At 42.4% G+C, this 25,592-nt stretch overlaps 1 protein-coding gene across 7 annotated transcripts in view; it reads left to right on the top strand.

Annotated features, from left to right (window-relative positions):
• The window catches only part of dlgap2a (discs, large homolog-associated protein 2a), a 191,742-nt gene that overhangs the window by 1,466 nt on the left and 164,684 nt on the right, over positions 1-25,592 (top strand). For 4 of the 7 annotated variants that reach the window (XM_084014342.1, XM_084014345.1, XM_084014346.1 and 1 more), the window contains exon 2: positions 24,601-24,655. In XM_084014342.1, the coding sequence (XP_083870468.1) occupies positions 24,601-24,655 (55 nt within the window). Of the gene's footprint in view, positions 1-24,600; positions 24,656-25,087; positions 25,136-25,592 lie in introns of all 7 variants that reach the window. The other 3 variants (XM_084014340.1, XM_084014343.1, XM_084014341.1) reach the window with 1 other exon arrangement.

Genomic DNA, 25,592 nt, shown 5'->3' on the forward strand with positions numbered 1-25,592 from the left:
CATGAAGCTTGTCATCATTGTCAGTCGTACACTGACACAACCATGCTGTTTAAGATTCCGTGCGGTTACAAGTATTGATGTCTCAGCTCCAATAGATTCCCATGATTGAGCGACACAAAAAGGAGAGATTTTTTTATAGAACGCCTGCTTCAGCACTGCCGCCGAATCCACAGTACTCAGCGCACACTGTGAGTGACAAAGTGCTGGCTGCCAGCACTCACATATAGTCAGACATCATAATCACAGAGGTTCTAAAAATAGGTGACCATATTCATTGCAAGCTCAATGGAATAATTGTTTTTTTCGCCACGCAGCCAGAAGTTTTACCAAGATGCTCTTGGATGCTGTCCTACTATCCTGCTCAATAATACAAATATTCTGTATTTTTAGATGTAGTGGTCAGCCTGGCTTTCTTCAATGACACTCAGCTGCTTGGGTTAAACTTTAATGTGTATGTGATGGGATTCTTCACTCACTAGTCTCTTAAACTAAGGGTGCACTGCACAGCAGTTCATACATGGAAACTGCATTTTCTGCCATGCAACATGTTTTATTTCTGGTCTGAGAAAAGTGTCCCACATTCGTGGATTATGCAGGTAGCATAAGTGCTATAGAGCAGTGGTGGTGGTAGCAGGCAGTCAGCAGCAAACGTAATTACCTTTAATCAATAAGGAAGGTAATTGACAGTATCTTTGCGTGTATACATTGCCTGGGTGTGCCAGTGCAATATGTATATGTAACTTGTGTATACCTGAAAGATAGAAAGAGAGAGAACCTGTGGGTGGACGATTGGCAGGTGAGAAACACCTGTCACCTCTGTAAGTCCTTATATAACTGAAAAATAAACCTTCCACATCACTCCCTCTGCTTTAAACTACGGTTACTGGTATTGGATATTGGTCCAATACTGACTTGTATAGCTGGATCAGGTATTAGTGACAATAATAAAGTGGCTGCTCTTCACATTATTTTTAATAACTTACAATTCAGTGCATTCATATATTTATTTCTTATATGTTGTTTTACAACGTTGGAAAAAGCAATGTTTAAGCCAAGCCTGATGTTGCCTTACACATAAATGAATGATCCCATACACTTCCACACAGTGGAAATTAAACTGTTATCAGATCAGTACTTACAACCAGCTGATACCCAAAGCCTTTAAACCAGTAAAAATAAATCTTTACTCATCTCATTGCCTCTACTAGGCAATTTATTTACTAAAAGAAGAAAACCTTATTAAAAGCCACCAATTGTGTCCAAACAATAAAGGACAAAAACACAAAAACTAATTGGAAACTGACACTATTCCCTCTCAGAAGCACTTTAGAATTGAAGACGGCTCGTTTTATTTCTCAACGCAGTTGTTAAATTGCTTGCACGCACACACATACATGCCCACACAAACACACTCTCACAGAGTTGTCAATGGAACGCTTGTATGGACTTACTTTACTCAGCAGTGACATGATAAGGCTTTCATAATCCGTTTGGAGATGCATGGAAAACTTGAAACGCGCATTTACGCATGCGGTGATGTCATTATGGCCTTCGGGGAGAGGAGCAGCAGTGAATGTAGACAAGCCTGACTAAAAGTAAATGTTCAAACATTCAGCAGACTCTTTTGTTATTCATCCTCTCATCGTGACCGATGTGTCTCTACTTTCTACCCCTCCATGGCTCGTTCTCCTTATCCTTCTTCTCTCACTTGAATACGTTCGATTACCTGCACATGCATCTAATTCACCTTCTCTTTTTCACTCTGTCTCTCTTCTATGTCTCTATTTGTAACCTGATGAATGCGCCGCACACACACACACACACACACACACACACACACACACACACACACACACACACACACAATAGTTTGGCTTCAGGAGAGGGATGCACAGGGAACGGAGGGGATGGATGGGATGGAGCTTTATGAATCTAATAATGCATGAGAGCCAAGTGCGTTTCCTGTATATGCTGTAAAGTATGTGAGTCCTTTTGTGTGTATACCTCTGCACCAACTCCACTCAGTTAATCACTTTTGTTGCTGCGGTGGGCACAGATGTTGCAGGCAGGTGGGTGTCACTGCGTATTCTCCCATGTGTTGCCGTTGCCACATGCCCGTAAGTCACTGTGAGTCATTACAAGGTCCATTAGCAAGCTGGTATACTATCTGTAACCTTTTCCTCTCTATTCTAATTGCACGGCCATGAATTTAGACAGTTTGATCCCGTGTGGAGAAATCATCCTTTATGATGATTTTACCAGGCTGCCTTTGTCAGACAGTCAAGTAGGCCTATATTTTCATCATCACAGCAAGCTGTCTGGGAAAGTTGGCAGTCGGCGGAAAGGGGACCACCCATGTGTCCTGTCAGGTGGATGTCTTTGAAACTTTTTGACTGGAAACAAAGGTAAATCATCTCTGGGTCTAAAAGGAATTTCGAGATGTGTCCTTCAAGGCCTACTGTGTTAGCACATTCAAAATGTGAAATGTAATATTAATGCAAGTGAAAGCTCCTGTACTTGAGGTCTGCCTTGTAGAGTATAAGTCTTAATACCATTATCGTTGGCGAAAGGCCCAGCTCTTTTACAACCAAGTCTTTACTAGATCCTTTAAACCGAGCAATGAACTTGAATATATTGGCTTAATAAAATAGCCTGCTCTAGCAAAGGACATGGAAGCAGCAGATTTTTTTGATTGGGAAAGGTCTAAGAGATTTGATTAAGCTCCAGAGAATTACTTAGTGCTTAATCGCCCCAATATGGTCAAGCTGTTTAACATAATTGGAAATGTTCCTTCTTGTACTACCTTTACTTATTGCAGTTGTTCAAGGACTAAGTACTCTGCATCATATGTTTTTTTTTTCAGTAAGAAACCAAGTTTTGGTCGCATTATTATAGAGCATTAATATAGATGATCTCTTAATGCGCCACCCTTCGATTTTAGGTAAGACCTTTGACCTCCTTCCAACCCTGCAAACACGCCCCACTTCCAGATGCACCACTTGCCTACGTGCATGAGGATCTGGAGGGGATCTCAGCTTCACATTTTCTCTTTCATCTACATTATTGTCTCTCGTGGTGTGTGTTCTAGATAAGTGATGTGAAGGCCAACTGAAAGCTCTGCGTAGTGAAATGGTATCTCAGATTGAGATTGCCCTTAAATTCATATTTATGTTTTTCCTTTGACAGTGGAGGGTATGGAATGCTGTAGAAGGCTACATTTGCACACACATCTTTGTGAAACGTTGCAGATATGATTTGCTACCCACCAGCAGCGCCGGAACAAGTTTGAAAGTGGAGGTGCAAAACGAAAGAGCTGGTTTCTGGCTGGGTTTCCCGAGACAATTTTGAAAATTCCAGTGGCCAACTAGCATTACGATAAGATAATAATAAAAAAAAAAGTCCAACAAAAAAACTGTCATTATGTTAGGTGCGTCTGTAGCCCTACGAATGCACATAGCGCTTAGCTTAGCAGCTATGCTAGCAACTGCTTTCCGCGTTGATCAACATTGACTGTAGCCTCGTGTAGCGATGTTGAAGTGTATCCAAGATCTGTAGTCCTCCACACACAAGTTTCAAGAACAAATACAAATGAAGGTAGCGTAAAGCAGTAATGCACAGCAATTTGTAAGGTAAGTGTGGTGGTGATGCAGATAACTGAACTGAGCTTCAGTGTCGTGGCCTCGTTGGTCCTAGGATAACACTTTTCCTGGACCTGGTTTGCGGGCGAAGTATCAGATTGGCTGAGCATGACATCATGACCCAGAGGCCAGACTAGAGCAGACGTAATAAAAGCTACAGCGCTGTAAATAGATTTAGTTCATGCTGCAATCACTGCGATGGCGGGTTGTGGTCAACAACTAAGTTTTTTTTTTTCCGCGGTGAAACGTGGGGGTCCAGTGCTTCCGGTGCGCCCTGCTACCCACCCACTATATTGAGGTGTCAGTTTTTGTAGCATGTGTGGTGTTTTACCATTAGACTGCATTCTATTGAAAAGTGCTTCTAATATCGTGTCCACTTCTGTGGGTAGTATCTCTTTAGCTATTGCTGGGGTGAATGGTCACAGTGCAAACTGTATCTTCTGCTCCATCAGCCCTCCACTACATTCGATAGAGTGTCTGGGTGAGAAAGGGAGCAGACATCGCTTTAGGCAAACAGCAAAAGCTTTGAGCTGCATTGGAGTGACTCCACTTCCTGTCTGCCCTCTCCAGATCTCCATTAGCTCACCAAGAGTTGCACTCTAGCCCTCAGCAGCAGGCGGCAAGATATCCTATTATGGATTGGCACTTGTGATAATTGCATGTACCCAGCAGTAATAGTGTGGGGAGATGGCTAGTGAGCCTATGTATGTGTGTGTGTGTCAGAGAGAGAATGTGCTCTGTCTATAGACAGGTGTTTGCTTTCTGAGCATCCTGAAACACCAATTGGGACAAAAGTGGTTGCTGTTGACCGCTCTCTGCCCTGGTCAAACTAGGAGCTGTTACCCTGAGCCTCAAATCATGTGCAGAGCCATTAAATAAACCCGGTGCATTGGACCCTGACTTGTTGGAAAGCATCTAACTCCAAACTCTAGTACAACCTTGTTGACAGGGTTTCGCACACAACTCACCGCAGAGAAAAATAAGAAGTGCAACAACAAGGAAGACTAATTTACTTGAGCCTCTTAATGTCGTAACTTTGAGAGCCTGTTTTTGATGCTCACTCTGATGAGACAGGCTCCATCACACAGTAGATAAAAACTAGTAATCAGTGCGTTTGTATCTGGGGTCATTTTGAGCACTGATAGCGGATAGAAAAGTTTTCTCAAAGAAACAAATGGTGTGTGATTCACTTGAGTTAGTCCGTTTAATTGCTCAACTCAGTTAATGAGCATGCATTTGGTTGTTTTCCTCTTCTCTGTTTGAGCAGTTGTGTGCTTGCTCTTGAGACTTCTTACACAGTAAACTCTGTGGAAAGAGCCACACTCAATACCTGCTTTGTACATTACATATAACTATATTTAAGCCAACAATCAATGCATGAACCTTGTTTTTTTCTGTCTATTCTCAGAAAAATGAATGAATGAATTTCCTTGTGGTACTTGGTGTGTGTGTGTGTGTTTGTGTGTGTGTGTGTGTGTGTGTGTGTGTGTGTGTGTGTGTGTGTGTGTGTGTGTGTGTGTGTGTGTGTGTGTGTGTGTGTGTGTGTGTGTGTGTGTGTGTGTGTGTGTGTGTCATTGAAGTGATGATGGCTCGGGGAATGTTGAGATTTTCAGTCTCATAAGATTCTTGAACAAATGTGTTTCAATACAGAGAATAAAAAGTATATAACCCCTTAATCAGCATTCACTTGTTTTTATAGTCTGCTCAATGCCCCAAATAGTAAACTTTACTGTATTGTCTTGTGCATTTCCAACCCATATGCCAAAAGAAATGTGACAGGGAGATATTATGGACAGTTAGAGGAAGTAGTGGCGCTTAACGAAGTCTCCACTGAATCCTTTTTTTTTTAATTAATTCGCAGACTCAATGCCGTTTGAAGGCTCAATTGCAAGATTTGGCCTCCCGTGCTAAGGACGCTGCTTTGGAGATCTATTTTTTTTTTCTTTTGATGAATTTCTATTACTACAATAAAAACAGTATATTTGTTCAATTAGATAACTGATTTATTGGACGATATACCTATATTCATTAGGTTTTTTATATAATCACTTGATGTATTTAATGAATGGCTGTTCTTTTGATTTAAATCAGCCTAGCTATAAACTGGGATTTGAATGAAGCCAGCTATTTAAATCTGAATAACGTGAGAAACAAATCTGTACAAAATATCAGTTTTTGCATTCCCAGTTAATCCCAGTTTCCTTGATTTGTCTTGTAAATCTGTCTCTCTGAAATGCAGTGACATAAATCCTATTTTGTGCTCATCTCAAGATAAGCGTTAAAAGACAAACAAACTCATGTGCAGCACATTTTCTCATGTGAAATTAGATGCCTTGTCTCCAGACTGCAATCCTTTTAAAGTGTAAATGAGAGGCAAGTGAGATCTCCGGTTGTCTGAAACACTGAAGTGTCCCTGACAGTTTGTTTGCCACACTCCTCCAGTACAAGGCCCTGCCAGTTAGCCAGCATCAATTAGAACTGTACATCAAGCTGCTGTTCTGTTGGTCATTACCAGTGATGGGAATAACGGCGTTATAAGTAGCGGCGTTAGTAACGCCATTACTTTTTTCAGTAACGAGTAATTGATTACTCATCTCATTATTATAACGCCGTTATCGCTACTGCCAAAAAACGTGTCGCGTTACTACATTGAAGGCAGATGTTTTACATCGGATCTCTGAGCCGAGTGACAGAGAAATGTCTTGTTCCTCCTTGTCCTTGGTGAGGGCGGGAGCACGAGACACCCGCAAAAGTGATGACGATTGGCTGGGGTTGAGTAAAATTCTATGGTAAGCCAATCAGAGGGGAAGTTCGGCGGGTCTGAGTGTCCACAGGGGCAATTTTAAACGCGAGTGGACGTGCCGCTTGCCAGTATTGCAAGCTAGTGGACTGCCACTAGAGGATGATTTACAGGCGCTCTCCTTGCTACAACCACTTAATGGCTGCACCTGATCGGACGAACGCTTTCACTGGTGGCCTGTCTGCTCAAATCCCAACATGGCTGCCCGTTTGGAAACTTTCTCTTATTTTACGAAAATAGTTTACCGAAATGTGTTTCTGAAAACATTTTAAATCTGATTTGAATCTGTCTTTATTTTAGATTGACAACATTCAGTTTAAAACATTTTCGCGAGCGTTGGCGAGGCGCGAGTCGAGCCGGCGCTTCTGATTTGCATAAAGTAGACTCGACTTCAACTTTATGCAAATGAGGAGCGGCCAACTCGCGCGCCGTCTCTCGAAATTCGCCGCAACGCTACCAGAATGCATTGGATGGCTTTTCACATAGACAATGAATGGGACGTGGGGAAACACGAGTAGTCGACTAGATCAGACACACTTATTTTTATCAATCCACTCTATAAGCATATCAGTCTCACATTCCCAGCAATGTATATTTGTGCACTGTGGATTTCTGTTTGTTTTGAGTATTCATTTCATTATAATACTCAGATTTATCATAAATAATTGAACACGCATATGTATTTTAAGTTCCGTCAAAGAGGGATGGAGATGGGGTCCAAATGATTTGACACATCAGTATTTAAAAATTATTTGAAAGTAACGCAATAGATACTTTCCAAAGTTACCAGTTACTTTTAGAATTTTTAACTCATGAACTACTGTAGTTAGTTTCTGGGAGAAGTAACTAGTACTTTGGTTACTTTTTAGAGTAACTTGCCCAACAATGGTCATTACAAACCAAGCATTGTATCTCGTCTCTGCAGAGATATTTGTATCGTCTGCACAACTTTCTTTTTACACAGTTTACGGACTTTCTTGCAAAAAACGGCCTGTATGCAGAGATACTTTAATGTAAAACAGGTGAAATGATTTGACAAGGATGCGCTTTAGTCCAACAAATGCAATTTCTTTGTTTTGTTGTCATCATTAGAGTTTCAGACAATTTCTCTCTTTAGTGAAGTATAAAAGTTCATAATAATGGGGCACCGCCGTAGTCAAGCGAATACAGTTTTCTGAGTGTTTGAGTCAGACACAGACACACATTAATATGAGCTGTCTATGGAGACGGAACGCAGCATAAATGAAACAAAACTGTACATTTTTAGAGTGAATATCCCCTTCCCGTAATGAGGTATTTGCAGCCCAAAATCTTATCAGCAACCCTCATTGGAATGCACTGATGCTAATTAAGTAAAGTTGAGCTGGAATCTTCAAATTAGCTATTTGAGTTTGATTTAAGTACCATTTGTGCCATTTAAAATTCCCTCTGTTAACTGTAAACTCATTTAATTCCATGTACATTAGACGCAGGCCCGGAGTGGCTAATCGGGAGGACTGGGACAATTCCCGGTGGGCCGGTCTGACTTTTGGGCCGCGAGGGCCGGTGTTCAATTATTATTTTTATTTATTTTTGTGCCGGTGTTCAGTCATGGCACTGAGTGGAGTGGGTATCACGTGTATGCGTCGCGGGGATTCCCGCAGGTAAATAGACACAAGAACCCAGCCGAACTCTCGGCCCTGATGCCCCCAGACCATGGTGAAAAGCCGCGGTCCTCACTAAAACACAGGCCCGCCCAGGTCCACAAGAGTCCACACAGGCGGACTCTCCGTCGAACGCGAAACGCCAAGACGCGCCGCACGCAAACCAGCCGGGAAACAGACAGCTGAACACGGCCGAACTATGGGCACTTGTGCCCACAAGGCTGTGTGAAAATACACGGAATTACAAGGCTTTAGAGAACAGTGCGCTATTGTATGCTTAACATGTAAAGTTATAATTACATTATTTTAATATAGCCTAATAGGTCGTGATCTAAAGTGGGCCGGTCTGAGGTATGAAACTCCAGGGCTGAAAATGAGTCCCACTCCGGCCCTGATTAGACGCCTTGTGATTCATTTCAATCGGCCAATATTAAACGCTGAGCTAGCAGGTATGTGCAAATATAAAGTCTTAGGTCCCTAGTTTCGTAGACCAGGCGCAGTCAGCTTTCAGCGCACCTGCGCCGCGCCGACGGGGTGTGTCCGCCTGGACTTTGCAAGTTTCGTGCACCGCGCAGGCTCGCGCAGGCACACCTCCCGTCTCGCCCACCGGCGCAAGTGGGAAAGAGGGAGGAGAAGAAGGCGTGAGTGGGAGACGAGGAGGAGACGAGGCGTGGACTGGGATTAATACAGCCGATTCAGATCTTCACCAATCAAATGAGCTCCTCTCCTCACCTTTAATGCGTTAGGGGAGGTTCAGTGCAAGATCCGTCACTTGTCAACCCGATGACAGAAGCAGCACCACCGCTCCCACCACGCGCATCACGCGCTGTGCGCACGTTTCATATTAATAACAATGCTGATATTATAAAAAACAGGAGAGAGAGAGAGGGAGATGTTTTGGTCCGAGAGGCTGAGTTTCCGTTCCGCGTGCCATCCGCCTTTGATCTGACGTCAGATGTGACGGGACAATCTATATAGATATAAATTCACGTGTTGATTCAATTAGTTGCATTAAATAGTGTTTGTTGTGATTATATATTGCATTTAAATGTGCCTGGAACTGTGGAAACCTGCCTGTGGTCTCTGTGACGTGTGCGCACTGCGCGCCGTCAGCCAAACTTCCACTCCGCCAGCTGTGATTCGCATTGAATGAATGGACTTTATTTACGCCTTGCGCCTTGCGCCGAAAGTAGACCAGGTAGGAGCTGGCGAGCTTTCAGCGCAGTCTCGGCGAGGCTTTTTGCCACGAAACTTCCGCTACGCCAAGCTGAATCTGTGACGCCTCCCCCTGCTGCGCCGGCACACCCATCTTGGCGCAGGCGATCCACCAAACTGCCAAACTGACGGTGCGCAAGGCTGCGCGGGTCGAAACTTGCATTGCGCCGGCTCCGCCACCCTGCGCCGCCCTGCGCTGCGCCACGAAACTAGGGCCCTTAAAGAATCTGATATGGAAATTGTTTTTTAGAATAATTCAGGAAATTGTATCATAACATGATTTGAGTGCATCAATTACCAGCATACACTACTGAAACATATTACAAACACTAACATATTACAAAATATAACAAATGTAATTGGATTTTGGCACCTAAAACAGCAAACTTAATAAACTACACAGTCCAGCTAACAGTAACGAGGGCAACAAGTTAAAGGACTAGTGAACCGACTCTTCACAATGAGCTGAAATAAAATGAGCGCACATAAATTCGGTAAATAAAATATTTTGCTTCTTTCAGGCAATGGTAGGGGAAACTAGGTGGGGATTTACTGTAGTAACTATAAAATATCCTGCCTCCAGTCCGTGTTTGAAAAACACATTTGAGGGGTCATTGCATAACATGTACGTATGTGTATGTTTACAAATAGATGTGATTATCGGCCGACATCGGCTCCAAAAATTCATATTGGTTGGGCTCTATTGTAGATGTGAATAGGTTTTAATTTCATCTAAATACAACTTTGTTTTGAAAAATCAATCTATCTGACTTCTATACTAGCTGTTGCCTAAGGCCACTGCCTTGAGGATTGGTGCAGTCATCAACCAGATGGAATTACAACCTTTTGCTGTACATCATTACAACAAGGCCCTGTACTTTTACAGTGTGTACCCCCCCAACAAAAAACTCTGAGGTAAAGTCAATGTTAGCCCAATGGCATATTTATTAACAAATAAATATTTATCAACATACAGCAAATGCCAAGAAATTCAAGAATTCAAGAAATTCAACTTTCTAGTCATAAACTTTTCAACGCCATCTTAAAAAGCAGAAAAATTGTGCAGAGAAATTGTGCAGAAACTTGCGAATCAACTACCTGTGTCACTATGATGCCCACTCAAAGTCAATAGGTTTCCTCAAAAGGGTGATCATGAGGGTTCAAAGTGGCAACTCTACATTGAAAATCAATGTAAATGGCGCGATGACACGCAATTCAGGCGGAGGCGGCGCGAATGGAGCGTCTGCCGCAATGAGACGTGGCGCGAATGGCACGTCTGATGCGAATGGCGCGTCTGATGCGAATGACGCGAATGGCGCGTCTGACACGAATGGAGCGAATGGCGCGTCTGAAGCGACGCGAATAAAGTCGAAAATATCTAATTTTTCAGCCGGCATCGCGCCGGGACATCCAATCAGCGACGAGTTCAAGCCGACAGACAGATGAGCTGAGATGGACGGGCTGCATTCCCAAACAACCCGACTCCGAGAAGACCGGACCCCGGCGCGACGGGGGCCGTTACCGTCCTCACCACGTCCGCGGGCTGAGCCTCAATCAGAAGGACTCATGCCCCCGAGCGACACCGGGCAAGCGGTCTTCCGTACGCCACATTTCCCACGTCCGCCCGCCCGTCGGACGGGGATTCGGCGCTGGGCTCTTCGCTCGCCGCTACTGAGGGATTCCTGGATAGTTTATTTTCCTCCGCTTAGTAATATGCCTAAATTCAGCGGGTTGTCTCGTCTGATCTGAGGTCTAGTCGAATGTGGCCCCGACTCTCACTGGGGAGAGGTGCGAGGGATGTAGCTCCCGGAGGAGGCTCACGGACTCATTTCAAAGGGAGATGGGGTACAGGGTTGGTATATAAGGTTGGTTCCACAATATTGCTGGCCTCCCTAACACCATAGGCGCAATAGACTGCACACATTGGTCATTCCGTGTCATTTCATCAAATTTCTGAAAATCTTCCCACCTGACCATCTCAGAATGTCCTATAAAATTTTGAGTAAAAAGACACACTTGTTTATAGGAAAAATTCAAAATCTTAGGTCTCTTCTGTCAACAGTTTTCTCATGAAACCTCATTGAATGAAGGGTAGTTTAGACGTTTTTTGGCATTATACTCTGAAAAGCCATTTTTAAACAGCAATATCTGGAAAACTATCTCACCTGTGGCCTCCAATTTTTTACAGTGTATATCTGTTACTAATAGCCTCCAGACATGGAATATCAGGGGTGTAGCTCAATGATAACCTAGTATGGTAGGTACTTCACCTTCTCCCAAAAGGTAGCTTGTCGAAATGAAGAAGCAAATTTGAAGAGTGGCTGAGCTCCCATTTTTTACAGATAAACGACTTCTATCACTTCTGCCTCTATCTCTGGTTTTAGCTTAAACATTCTACAAAATATGGTTTCTTTTAGATGATTAGTTTCACAGATATTAAGGCTCAAAAGTGGAAGTAAACACATATTTGCCCAACTTCAGAGCCATATATCAAACTTTGGAGACTTTTGTATTGTAATGTAAAATCTTTATGCTCAAATTAAGATTATGATTTGATTCGTTTGTGTAATCTGTGTGTATGTATACACTTAAAGTATGATAAAATGTGTCTTCAATATTATGCTGTCATATGTTTGTTCATGGTTTAAGACATTAAAAGCTGCTTTCAGCATGTTCAACTCACATTCAAGGACTTCTTGCCTCTGTAACTACAGCTGTGCTACATTTGAATTTTTTCGTAAGGCTAAATTTATCAATAGCATTTAGTCACATGTAAGTCTTTGGTAAATGGTAAAAAACACAATTATATTGCCCTGCTGTGATGTTTACTAGTAGGCTATTAAAATAATTTAAACACCCTCCTGATTTTTTAATATGATTTTAACAAGAATATGATCTTTCAAAAAAAGTAAGTTTGGACCTGATACTTGTCAGTTTTTTGGAATATGGCTCTGAAGTTGGGCAAAGATGTGTTTGCTTCCACTTTTGAGCCTTAATATCTGTGAAACTAATCATCTAAGAGAGACCATATTTTGTAGGATGTTTAAGCTAACACCAGAGATAGAGGCAGAAGTGATAGAAGTCTTCTTTCTGCAAAAATGGGAGCTCAGCCACTCTTCTAATTTGCTACTTCATTTCAACAAGCCACATCTTGGGAGAAGTTTAAGTACCTTACATACTAGGTTATACTTGAGCTACACCCCTGATATTCCATGTCTGGAGGCTATTTGTAACAGGTATACACTGTAGAAAATTGGAAGGCCACAGGTGAGGTAGTTTTCCAGATATTGCTAAAAATGGCTTTTCAGAGTATGATGCCAAAAACCGTCTAAACTACCCATCATTGGATGATGTTTCATGAGAAAATTGTTGACAGTAGAGACCTAATATTTTGGACTTTGCCCATTAACAAGTGTGTCTTTGTACTAGAATTTTTACAGGATATTCTGAGATGGTCAGGTGGGAGGCATTTGATGAAATGACACGGAATGACCCACATGTGCGCATTAAGGCACCATCACCAGACTCCTTCCCATACCTCAACCGCAAACAATACCATTCCATCAACGCACAACTCATTTGTGACTCAAAAAACCATCTGCTGAATGTGGTCTCCCGGTTCCCGGGAGGAGCGCCTGACTCCTACATATTACAAAACAGCTCTGTGGGAATGCATCTCGAACAAGGAGCAGCTGATGACGCATGGCTTATTGGTACGTATCTTTTAATTATAATTTTCCACAGGTGTCTTTTTATTTGATTTGATCTTGATTTATTTTTATTAGGGGATCGAGGATACGCCCTGGCCCCTTGGTTAATGACACCACTGACCAACCCTCAAACTCATCAGGAGACTGTATAAAACCAGATGCACGCACACACTCGCTCCACCATAGAACCATATGGATTTTAAACAGACGCAGGATGTGTTTGGACACAGCAGGTGGCAAATTGCTGTACAAACTGGAGAAGGTAAGAGAACTGATGATTTGATTTATTGTCGTAAAAACCACTTACACAAAGTCAAGTTTATTCAAACACCTTGCATCTTAATTTTTGACTCTCCCACTACAGGTCTGTAGGATAATTATGGCCTGCTGTGTCCTGCACAACATAGCTATGAAACGTGGTGTGCCACATCCCCCACAACCACTATACCATGAGGATGTGCGTCCTGATGCGATGATGGGACCAGACTGCAGGCGTGCTCTTCAAATTCGGGCGCAATTAATTTCTCGTTTGTAAATAGTTGCTTTAAAACAACTTGAATCCAACAGTCTGATTCACTTAAAAAATGAGGACAGACCGGTTTCAGAGCACATCTTTATTTTTTTAGTTCTCATTAATTTCTTTTAGTGTTCCTGAGATAGTCACAAGTGTTGATGCAATCTTCTCGAGTGTGTCTGCGATCCTTTTTTTGATTGTCCAGCACCGCGTCCGAGATCAGGCGTGGGGAGGCACGGGACCGAGTACGCGTGTAGGTACTGCTGCAGGAGGGTTCTGGTTCCGTTTCTTGGCTCTGCAGGACTTCTTTGAATAAATAACAAATCAAGCCATTGTTGCGACCCTCAGTCCAATACTAAGACATATTCTGATTTTACACACATTATGGTAAACTCCTGCCTTTAGGACACATTTTAAATAAAGGTATTATTTCAGAAACCGTTGCCTCGGGGCCCAGGTATTTATCCAGACACTCAGTCAATGGTACTCCTAAAAAGTAAGGGGGGGGGGGGGGGGGTTAAACAATTAAATAAAAAAATAAAAAAAACAGTGATTTACATTTTCCCCATATAGCATACCTGAGAGTGTCGTCTCCCCGATGATGGCCCCGATGTGCTGGTCCATCTCAGATGGCTGTTGCGCCATCGGCATTTTGCGATTTCTTTTTTTTTTTGTTGTCACTCAGACAAAAAATAAATCCATAACGGCTGCTTCCCACTACTGCAGAGACAACACTTATCGAAACAATCACATGTCAATCAGCAGGTAAGCCACGCCCCCTAAAGCATCCCCTGCTTTCTGGTCTGGTGGACTCTAAATGGACCATAATGTATTAAATGAACATCATGCTGGATTGAAGAAGACTTGAAACTAGAGATTGAGACCATAAACTCATGTTTACAATGTTTACTGAGATAATACATCAAGAGAGAAGTAGGACCACTTTCTCATAGACTTCTATACAACCAGAGAGGAGGCGCCCCCCGATGGCCAGCAGGGAGAATGCAGGTTTAAGAACCTTCACTTCTCACCAGTGTTGCCAGGTGTACGATAATTATCGTATTTGTACGACAATTTTGCCCTCTGTACGATGTACGATCAATAATCCCAAAAAAGACCAAATATACGATAATTTGAGCATTCCGTGAATGTGTGGTTGTAATTGGTTGTAATCAGCCTCTCGCAACTGTCTGTCGGAGTTTTTTTGTGAATCTGAAGGCATCTGTTTCACGATTGGCTGGAATTTCCAGCCAATCGTGCTTTTCTAAATGTGAGCTACGAGTGACGTGTATGCGTTTGCCTCAGAACAACGGCCATGATTGGCTGAATAGTCTGCTGCGCCCGCCCCATGAGTGAGGAAAAGAAAAAGAAAAAAAAAAAAAATGAAGAAGAAGCGCTGAAAATGACTGAACATGTTAGACACTATTCAACACTAGAGTGACTATAGCGCATCAAAAGACTTGTTATTTTGGTTATGACGGGTGTACGATAATTTCCCTCAAAATACGATAATTGTATGTCTCTGGTACAATAATCCTACATTTCTCACCTGGCAACACTGCTTCTCACTTTGCACTTACACACGGACGATGCAATCATCCAAATACCTCGTATCTCTTAGGGACTGTTCGTTATCTGTAATCACTGCAATCGACATGGCAGAATTAAGACAGAATTAATCTGCCCTCTGACCTCTTTTAAAGCATGTCGTCCCTCTCTCTCGCCCCTTTCACTCTCACGCTGTCCTACTGCAATAAAAGGCTGGAACTTTAAACAATTATTGTGTTGCTGAGTTGTATTTTTATACTATATTTGAAACTAACTACTAACTAACCTAACTCCAGGGTGGGGCCCCGGTGACGCCATTCCGGACGACGTAAACTTCCTTGATCTTTGTCAGTCATAGGGGGCTTTGGAACCACTCTTAGTCTGACCTGTCACCTAGGCCCTGTTTGCCTTGGGATACCCTACCAGGGGCATTAAGCCCAGGACAACATAGCGTCTAGGATCATTCAGGTGCTCAAACCCCTCCGCCACGGTAAGGTGTTGGTTCAAGGAGGGGACTTTTTGGGAGTGAATGGTCAAATTAATCTTTTTTTTTTAATTCAGGGGAAAAACCGGAGCACCCGGAGTAAACCCTGTCAAACTGATAGTTAATTAACTTTTTGGGATCAATGGTCAAATTAATAGTTTTTTTGATTCAGGGGAAAAACCGGAGCACCCGGAGTAAACCCCGTCAAACTGATAGTTTAACTTTTTGGGATGAATGGTCAAATTAATCTTTTTTTTTTTTAATTCAGAGGGAAAACCGGAGAACCCGGAGTAAACCCTGTCAAACTGATAGTTTAACTTTTTGGGATGAATGGTCAAATTAATAGTTTTTTTGATTCAGGGGAAAACCGGAGCACCCGGAGTAAACCCCGTCAAACTGATAGTTTAACTTTTTGGGATGAATGGTCAAATTAATCTTTTTTTTTTTAATTCAGAGGGAAAACCGGAGAACCCGGAGTAAACCCTGTCAAACTGATGGTTTAACTTTTTGGGATGAATGGTCAAATTAATAGTTTTTTTGATTCAGGGGAAAACCGGAGCACCCGGAGTAAACCCCGTCAAACTGATAGTTTAACTTTTTGGTATGAATGGTCAAATTATTATTTTTTTTTATTCAGGGGAAAACCGGAGCACCCGGAGTAAACCCCGTCAAACTGATAGTTTAACTTTTTGGGATGAAGCCTAATTACTGGACGGAGAGGAGGAGAGGAGGGATGATCTCTGACAGTTGAAGTCTCTCTGCACCCTCATCGCTGTACACTTTGCCTTCAGAGCTTTTTCCTTGTTGGCTCTCTTGGAGAGCTTCTGGACTTCCTTACGAAGCTTCTCGTTCTCCCGCTTGGCGCTGTCCATGTCCTTCCTCAGGGAGTCGTAGATGGCAGTCAGGACTTTTTCCCCCTGGAGAGAATTGCAGAGCTCCAGACTCTGGAGATTCAGAGCGTCATTTTCTCGGCTGAGGGCCTCGTACTTCAACTTCATGGCGTTGTTTTTGGCCTCCATGGCTTGTTGGTTGTATAACGCTTTCTGCAGCGGCTGCAGCTCTTTCTGCAGAGTGTTGTTGTCCTTTGTGAGAACCTTACTCTTCTCCTTCATGGATTTATAACTGGACTTTAGCCAGGGCTGGAGCGCAAGTTTTTTGTTCACACTCTGTATTTCTGCAGCCAGGCTGTCGTTCTGCAGCTTCATGGCGTCTGTCTGTTCCTTCAGCTTCTTGTGCTTGTACTCATAGTCGTCTGTGTTGCAGAGCGTCTTGAAGGCTTCAGCGTAACTTTCTGCCAGGACTTTGTTTTGTGCCACCAAGGATTTCTCTTCAGCTTCCAGTTCAGGGTTCATTTTCTGACAGTGGTCTTTGAATGAGAACTGCTCTTTGACTAACTGGATTTGCTGTTTCAGGTTTTCATTGTCTTTGTGCAGAGCTGCCACGCGCTCCACTGTTTCCTGGTACACTTTGGCGTGGCTCTTTACACTGTCGAGCTCTTTGTTGAGATGCTGGAATTCCTGCTGCATGTACTCTTTGGTTTCTTCCATTGCATTGTTCTTTTCCTGCAATGCATTTTTATCCTGCAATGCATTCTGGTACATGACCTGTAACTCCTGAATCTCATGTTGCAGAGCCTTGTTCTGCTTCTTGATCGTCCTCTTTTCAGCTCTGGTGGATTTCTCCAAATCATTGAAATGCTGATGCCTTTCCTTCAGCTGCAGGAGTTCCTCCTGCAGGGCGGCGTGTTGGCGGCTCATGGCTTCTTTTGAAGCCGTCATTTCATCAACATTGGCCTTTTCATTCTTGAGGTCTTTCACCAACTGGTGGATTTCCTGCTGCAAAGCATCGTTACACTCCCTCATCTGCTGCATTTGGACATTGATGGCTTCTGTGGCAGCTTTGGCATCCTGGCACGTCCTGTTCAGCAGCAGGTGTTCTTCTGTCAGGTCTTTGTTCTGCTGGAGCAATTCCTCCACCTCCTTTGGCATTTCAGCGAAGGTCTCAGCCACAGCAGCGTAACTTACAAAAGCCTGCTTCAGGGATTCAATATCTTTCTGCAGGGACCGATTCTTTTCTTTGAGGAGATTGTGATTTGCTTTGTTGGCATGCTCTTGCTGCTGTTTATTCCGGACACATTCCAAGTCCTTGTTTGCTGCTTCCAGACCCTGGTGTACTTCATCAACTTCGGACCAATTGTTGATCTTATACATGAGCCCATTCAGTTCCCTTTTAATCTCACCACATTCTTTCTCTGTAGCTTCTTGCACTGCCATCAGTTTGTGTTCTGTTATTACCAAACATCCCCAGCTCTCAATTTCTTTGTTGGCTTTGAAAAGAAGGTATCGCAGGGAGTCTAGGGCTTTGGCCCTGGACCCTACCTCCTTCAGGGCACTGTACCTGCTAGCCATTTTTGCCAGGTTCTGGGAGAAATCCAACTGATCCATGAGGCTTGTTTTCCAAGAGCAGTTTAAAAAAAAGCCTTTTTGGTTTTTCTCTGTTGATCACAGAAATACAAGAACCGAGTTGTATTGTCTATGTTGAAGAGATGATCACCAATGTGTGCAGTGAGACTGAAATGAAAACACCCTGTGGACTACCCTGCAGAGACTCTTATAGACTCTGTTGCTTTGATGTTGGAATGTGTCACAGAATGTTGCTTTGATGTGTGACATCACTGCCTTAAGGCAGATACAAATTTGTATCAAACAACAGAACACAGGCTGATGTTGCCATGGCAACAATGAACCGAGTTGCATTCTATGCAGATAACATTGTTTGTTATGAACTTTTGCTTTAAATATTAAGCTTTATTAAACATTTTCTTTATCAATTTCCAAAATGAACATGGGGACTACAGAAGGCCACCATTGGGACTACAAAATTCTGCCATTTTGAATGTTGTGAAAAACATGTTTTTGCTAACTCCTTCACCGCAGATCTAATTCTCACCTTAATTTATGTGGATCATCATTAGACCAAGCTGATCAATTGGTATGAAAAGCTTTGTAAAATATTGTTGCGTTCAGAAGTTATTAGCCAATGAATATCAGAGGGGCAGGGCTCTGGAAATCAATACACATAACTCCAGAACCTTTCCCCCAATCATCAGGAAACTTTCAGGATATGTTGACATATCTCCCTGGAACATATCCTGGAAGTTTTAATCAAATCAACCACTTGGAAGCGCTACAGAAAATCAGCCATTTTGGGGCTTTTTTGCTGTTTTTGGCAAATTTTCCCTGCAGTGAAAAATGGCTTCCATTCATTTCACTCATAATGGAAAATGCAGCATAATGCAGCATTTTAAAGCTGTTTTGGCATTAAAGTATGTTTTGATGACATTCCTAGCGAAAAATATGCATTTTTTTCTCATATTAATCCTTCAGTGAATGTATATGATCTTTCGTTTGTTGGTTAGGGTTAGGGTAAAAGCCAAGGTTAGGGTTAGGATTGGGATTGGAGGAGCCTGGTATCAAACCAGCAATCTTGCGGTCGCCAACTTAGCCCCTCTACCTCCTGAGCTAAACCCCCTGAAGGTTATGGTCAGGTTTAGGCCTAATGGTCTCTAACTACCAGCATAAAGCGCATCGTTTACGTGACTACGGCTCTGTGTAATACGTAGGAAATCATACGAAATTATCATGCTTTACTTTTTGTACTTTTTAGTACGAAAGCTGCGTGAGAGCAGCCTGATTACTGTTGTAGATTGGGAGGATGCCTTGAACGCCGTTACCACAGCAATGCTTTTTCGCCATATAAGAGGAAGTGATGTTTCCAGTGGGTTGCAACAGTCCCAACGTCGTGAAACTTTGTACACCAGTCGAGTAGGATGACTTTAAATGTCTGGATTGTTATCAGCAGGACATTTTTGAAAATTCAGTGGAAACAACGGCCCGATACTGACCAGTTCAGCTTCAAATCAATCCTGGGCTACATGGCCTAACCATATAACACATTGAAAAGTACACAACTTTTTCACTTCCTTTCCCGTTTGTTTTGCTTCTTATTTCTCTCTCGTCTTATTGTTCTTCTCTCACGTAGCAAATCATTGCTAATGGTACTAGCAGCCGTTTGCTAGCTATTATTATTACTACTGCTATTAGCAAATGCTGTGAGAGAACGTTCAACAATTCCGGGTACTTCCTAACAAAATATGAACTGTGTCATGTGATAAACGTTTATTTGAAAGTAAATATTATCATAATACAAAAACATGGGTGTAAGTGCTGCAAACAGAGTTATGCATGCTTCTCACCTTCTTCATTCAGCCGGGATGAGAAGAGGGAAACGGCGCCTTCAGTTCATACCAATTTCAGTTATGTCATGTGACTTCCCAGGGCATATTTCAATACAATATTTAACTGTAATAATACTGTTGAATGCTGTGAAATCCTTGGATTTTTTACTGTGTTGCTGTGATATTACAGGATCATGAGAAAGTGAGGGAACCCCACAAGTTTTCACATTGACTTAAATAATGTTAAAATACTTTTCAGTGGTATGTAACAAGTACTCAAAATGTTACGTATTGTAACAATAATGGAAATCTCGGTAAAGCCCTCTTTTTCAAGCCAATGGCACACTTCAGCTTTGGTCCAAGCTGTGTAAGTAATTTCTACAAGAAAACAAACAAACAAGCAAACGAACAAAACATAACAAGAAACAAATGCTTAGTCCACCTTTCACCATAAAAGTCCTCAGCTAGGGTCAAGCATGCTGAAATAAGATTATATTAAGCTCACCTTGATTCTCTGAAGTTTCTTCTGTTCTCTCTCTCTTCTGTTCTTCTTTGTTCTGTTCTGTTCACAAACCAGGTCTGACATACCAATAGTGAGTCTATTGGTATGTCACACTTGGTTTGTAGAGGGGGAAGACCAGACCATATGGTGCAATCCATGGGGCAACCAGCTCTTAACTCACACATGACAGCCACCATGGGGCCAGCTCCTAGGCCCAGCACACCAAACCTCTCCCTTTCCCCTGGGAGATCAAGGTTCAATTCCCGGCATCAACAAACCCTGATGCGGTAGCCCCAAAGTCAGTGTTAGAATATGATTTTTGCATCAGTTAAAGCTTGGCCTCTGACGTCAAAGACCTTCCTTTATCACTGAACTTATGTGCAGCTTCACAACTTGACTAAGCCAGTCAGCAGGGTACAGCAGCCATGGGATGAGGCCCATCATGGAAAAGTATGAGGAGGAGACAAATACACAAGTAAAATTGTCTGTAAAATAGGTGTTTAATATTTTTCAAATTGTCTGTCACTAATCCACACATCACCTCAGTAGGCATTAACATGGTCACTCTGCATCAACCAGGCATTGAACTCACAACCTCAAACTGTATCTGTAGATCAAGTGATTTGTAACAAACTTTCAAAAGCCTTTGTCCAGTGAGTCGTATAGCTCACTTAGATGCCCCATAAAGAGGGGTTATATCCTTGCTGTCGGGACCCAGGGTTCAATTCCCCCGGCTACTTCTTTGCTGTGTGTCATTTCCTCCTGAAGAAGGGAGTACAGTAACTAAACTTAAAAATATATTTTTGGCATATTTAGGCAATTCTGATCAACAAACAAGAGAATAGGAAGGCAAGACAGTTGACATTATAATGTTCATTTTGCACCAGTTGAGGCTGAAATCCACAATTTTTGGAACCAAAGACCATTGTCTATCGCACTAAGCTAATGGACAAGTGGCAACGCAACTGTGGCTTCACAAATTGAGTCAGCCATTAGCTGTCGCGCAGGCAGATTTGAAACCACTGTAAAAAAAAAAAAATCAGTTTTTGAGGGTAAAATTCTGATATGTTTTTGTCATCATCTACCATGACTTTAAAATGTTGTACATTTGTTTCACAAAGACCACCAGGTATTTTGATGTATTACCATTATCACCCTTGCTGGGGCTTGAACCCACGTTGTCTGGCACCAAGAACCAACTCCTAACCAACTGAGCTAATTATCTGGAAGTGCTATCAGCAAGGTATGATATCTGTCAACACGGGAATTGAACATGTGACCTAAAAGCAGAAGTCACACATTGTACAGACAGACCACTGTCTGACCACTGACGTGAAGGAGCTGTCAACCTGGCTTTGTGAGTGAGTGTGGCCAGTCAGAGGAGTCCCTGATCTTCACATTCTGCTGGATAGCTCAGTGGGTAATGGTACAGACTTAGCTAGACTAAAAGTGGTTAATACTTTATTTTGTCTTGAGTTATTGATCCGTGAGGTATCCACAATCCGTGAGGAGGTTTTTTTTGGAGTACCGGACATTACCGTGTTGTTGTGTTTTGTCGAGGAAAAACTCTGGTGAGTAGCAACAATTAGCGCTCAGCATAGCATGCTAGCGGATGCCGACCACGGCTAATGCTAACTCATTTCATGAATAAATCCTTAGTATGTGTCGATATGTTTCTGAGAAAATGTTTAAAACCAACCGGAGGTATGTAAGAGTGTGTATTTGAGTTGAGAATGGGGTTAATGTTGTATTTCTGTGTGGAAGTTATCAGTGCTAATCGAGCTATATTGCTATTTGCCTCGTGCTATGGCTAAAATGCTAGTTAATGCTAAACAGCTAACCAAGCTGGTTTTGCAAGCTGAAACACGTGCAGCTGTGTGCATTTGAGTGAGTGAGGGACAGTAATTTGGTTAATCATTCTTAAACATGATTGATATGTGGTTTAATTCATATTTTATGTGCACTATGCGGTGGTTAAAGCTAAAAAACAGTTAAAAACATTTCATATTACACACTTTTATGTGTTGTTGGCTGTTGGCTGTATATGAAACATTGTCAATGTGAATAGTCAAGTTCATTGATTTGAGATTTAAAAAGAGAATAAATACTGTGCAGTTGATTTAGATAAATGTATAAAAAGAGAGAAAGAGATTAACAATAGATATAAAACTGCTGCTCTATGCAGGTTGGTTTTATTTTGGTGTATGAAACGATTCTGATGGCGAGCCAGAGCCCAAACCCGAGGAACGTGGAGCAGGACACCGGCTTACATGCGTGGAGGGTGTGACGTCGGAACAGCTCATCGTGCATCTGGAGAAAGCATCTATCACACCATACAGTTAAGACTCAAAAAAATCACACTACCCGGGTAGATGAACAGTTACATGAACAATTGCACTACCATACATTAAAGGACTAATACAAAAACTGTGGACACTGACTAAATTGGACATTTGACTATTTTTGGACTTTATTGGACTTTATTTGTTTATTATTTTGGGCCCATTATTTCATTTGTACTTTGAACAATATTTTTCTTTTTCATTTGCACTTTAAACAACATTTTTGTGAGTTGTAAATTTGTTTATGCTGTTGGTTACAACAGAGGTTTTGAATGGTAAACACCAGGTTGAATTTACTGGGTTTTGATACATAGAGAAAATTATTAATCCAGTTATAGCTGAGCTAATTCAGTGTCGGTATTAAGAGTGGCTTTCCTGCCAATAAAGAATTGTTTTGTTACTCTTTTCTAAACTGCGGTCCACGTCATTTAAATCCTCCTTGAGCGAAACTATTTCTTCTGATTTTGGCCTAACCTTAAAAGTACATGATAGTCACCTTAGCCCATGTACTGTAGACATGTGTTACATATAGGACTGCCATTATTTGTATGTCTGATCAGAAGGTGTAAGGTAATAGACTAGCGTGGTGGACCTCAATGCAGCTAGCTGGTTAGCTCAGTCACTACTGCCAGTGATTTTAGACTGGGTGGCAGGTCTTCAAATCCCTAGATGGGCAATTATGTTACAGTTTGATCAACAGGATCTGGAGAAGAAGAAAAAAACAAATTAACAAAAAAAAATGGAAACGCAAACTATTTGTATCAGTAGTCACAAGGAATTGTATTACCATTATTGGTAAGTGTTATCAGGAAGTATGTCCCCGGTGACACGGGATCTTATACCCATGCTTTCAACAATCCCTGAAGAACTCTTTCTTCCAAAAACGGTTCTCTGGATCAAAATAGTTCTTACTGGAACCCTGAGTGTTACCAAGAACCCTTTTAAAACCCTTTATTCAGGAAAGGGGTTTTAAAGGGTTCTCTGGATCAAAATGGCTCTTACTGGAACCATTAGTGTTACCAAGAACCCTTGGAAAACCCTTTCTTCGGGAAAGGGTTTTTCAGAAGCAAATGGTTCCAGGTAGAACCTCAGCCCTGGTTGAAGAACCCTATTGGAACCCTTATTTCTAAGAGTGTACAGTCATTCTGGTCAATAATGAGCCTGTCAGTCAGAGACTGCTGAGCCACCTCTGCATCTCCTTTATTTCAATGGAATTTCTCCACATTTGTGCCCTGTGGGCACCGGAATTGGTATTCAGCATCACAACAAAACATGTCATCAAAAAATACTTATTTTGGATTGTCAGGTCAGCAAATAAACTGCAGTTTTTTGGATTTTTAGCATGATGGTAAAATCACAGAATAGCTTGTAAGCGTGCATTAATGATGAGTATGAGCACCTCAGGCTTGTGAGTAGTGGGGTAATTGGATGTATTTGCTGCTACAAATTCCTTGTATAGCAGAGCTGTTGATGGAGCAGAGAAAGCTTCTAAAATTGGCCCATTGATGTGACCACACCGGATCCACTAACATCAGTGCCAGCTTTTCTCCCATTGCAATCCAGAAAAAAAAAAAAAAATGCTGTGCTGTTCCGTCCCAATAGAGTGTTTGTGTATCATATTTTCCTTCACACCCCATTTAACCCACCTTTTGACTGTTTGTACTTTGAATCAGAGACCAACGGTTAAAAAATGAACCTTCAGCACAACATACACACACCGAGGCCATTATTTAGTGCTTGACTGCTCAGATCACAGAGCGGAGGAAAGATAAACATGGGAGCCAGTCCTTTTGATGCAAATGGTGTGAGAAATGGGTGTCTCTCACTACTCTGTAATTGTGGGCCGCAGCATGGCTCGGTGCTTTTCCTCTGAGCTCCAACTTGTTTATCTGCTTTGAGCTGCTGTGATATTAACATCCATCCCTCCCTCTCTCCCCCCTCTCCCTGCCTTTGTTGTTTCTTGAAAGGTGTTGCCAGGCATACTGAAGAAGCATTGCTGTATCTTACCAGACAGGAACACGGGTAAGGACCAAACAGATGTCTCCTCTCCAGTACACACAGCAGTCACACACAGTGCAGCGACAGAAGGAGGGAGGCCATCAGTGGGAGTGATGAGTGGGTGGTGGTACCGTGGGATGGATGCTCAGTGGGTGGGTCACATTTGTCCGTCTACCTGTTTGTGTGCTGTACATCCATGGGCTCACACCTTGTCAGCTGGCTATATGCTGCTGGCTATATGCACTCCCACTGAGTTATGGAGTAAAACACTCCTTCCTTACTATTTGGCTAGAAAACGGATCCCTTTATCATTCTTACAATACAAAATTGACAAAAAACCTCATATATCACTCTGTGTGGCCTGATTTTCTCCACTTGCATGTCAGACGGAGGGGAAAGTTCGGGGGTAGTTGTTGCAAACTTGTGATGATGACAGGCTCCTTCACATCATTGCAGGTGTGAAGAGGTTGCTGATGAAATTGAAGAGCAGGGAGATATACTCAGGTACCTGGCCGCAAGTCCTCGCAACAAATGACTTCTTCTACTCTCTGTGCGTTTACTTTTGGGCAACTCAGCCTCTCTAAACTCTCGACTGCAATGAGACTGCATGGGCTTCCACACCATCCATCCCACTAACAAAACCTCAATAATGCTGCTCTGACGCGTATCAACTATGCGGCGGTCCGCTCATTGTTAGAGTCATTGCCATTTTGTAACAGCTTTCAGTGGTGATCTTGGTCCTCCGGACAGCAAGACTGATGTCTACCTTTTGAATGTTTCTTGATTAGAAAGGGCGCAACAACCTTGGCAATAAAGAGTTCTAGGTGTTGGAGGTTGGAACTCCAAGTTGTAACTGCTAACTTGAGGCATCTCACAGCGTGAAATGATTAATGTTTGATGGGGCATTTAAGCAAGATCATCTGCACTTAAGCCGATAAGGAACTTGACAAACCGGTAAATC

This window comes from Eutrigla gurnardus (assembly GCF_963514095.1).
Source record: "Eutrigla gurnardus genome assembly, chromosome: 7".
In the NCBI taxonomy this organism is placed as follows: domain Eukaryota; kingdom Metazoa; phylum Chordata; class Actinopteri; order Perciformes; family Triglidae; genus Eutrigla; species Eutrigla gurnardus.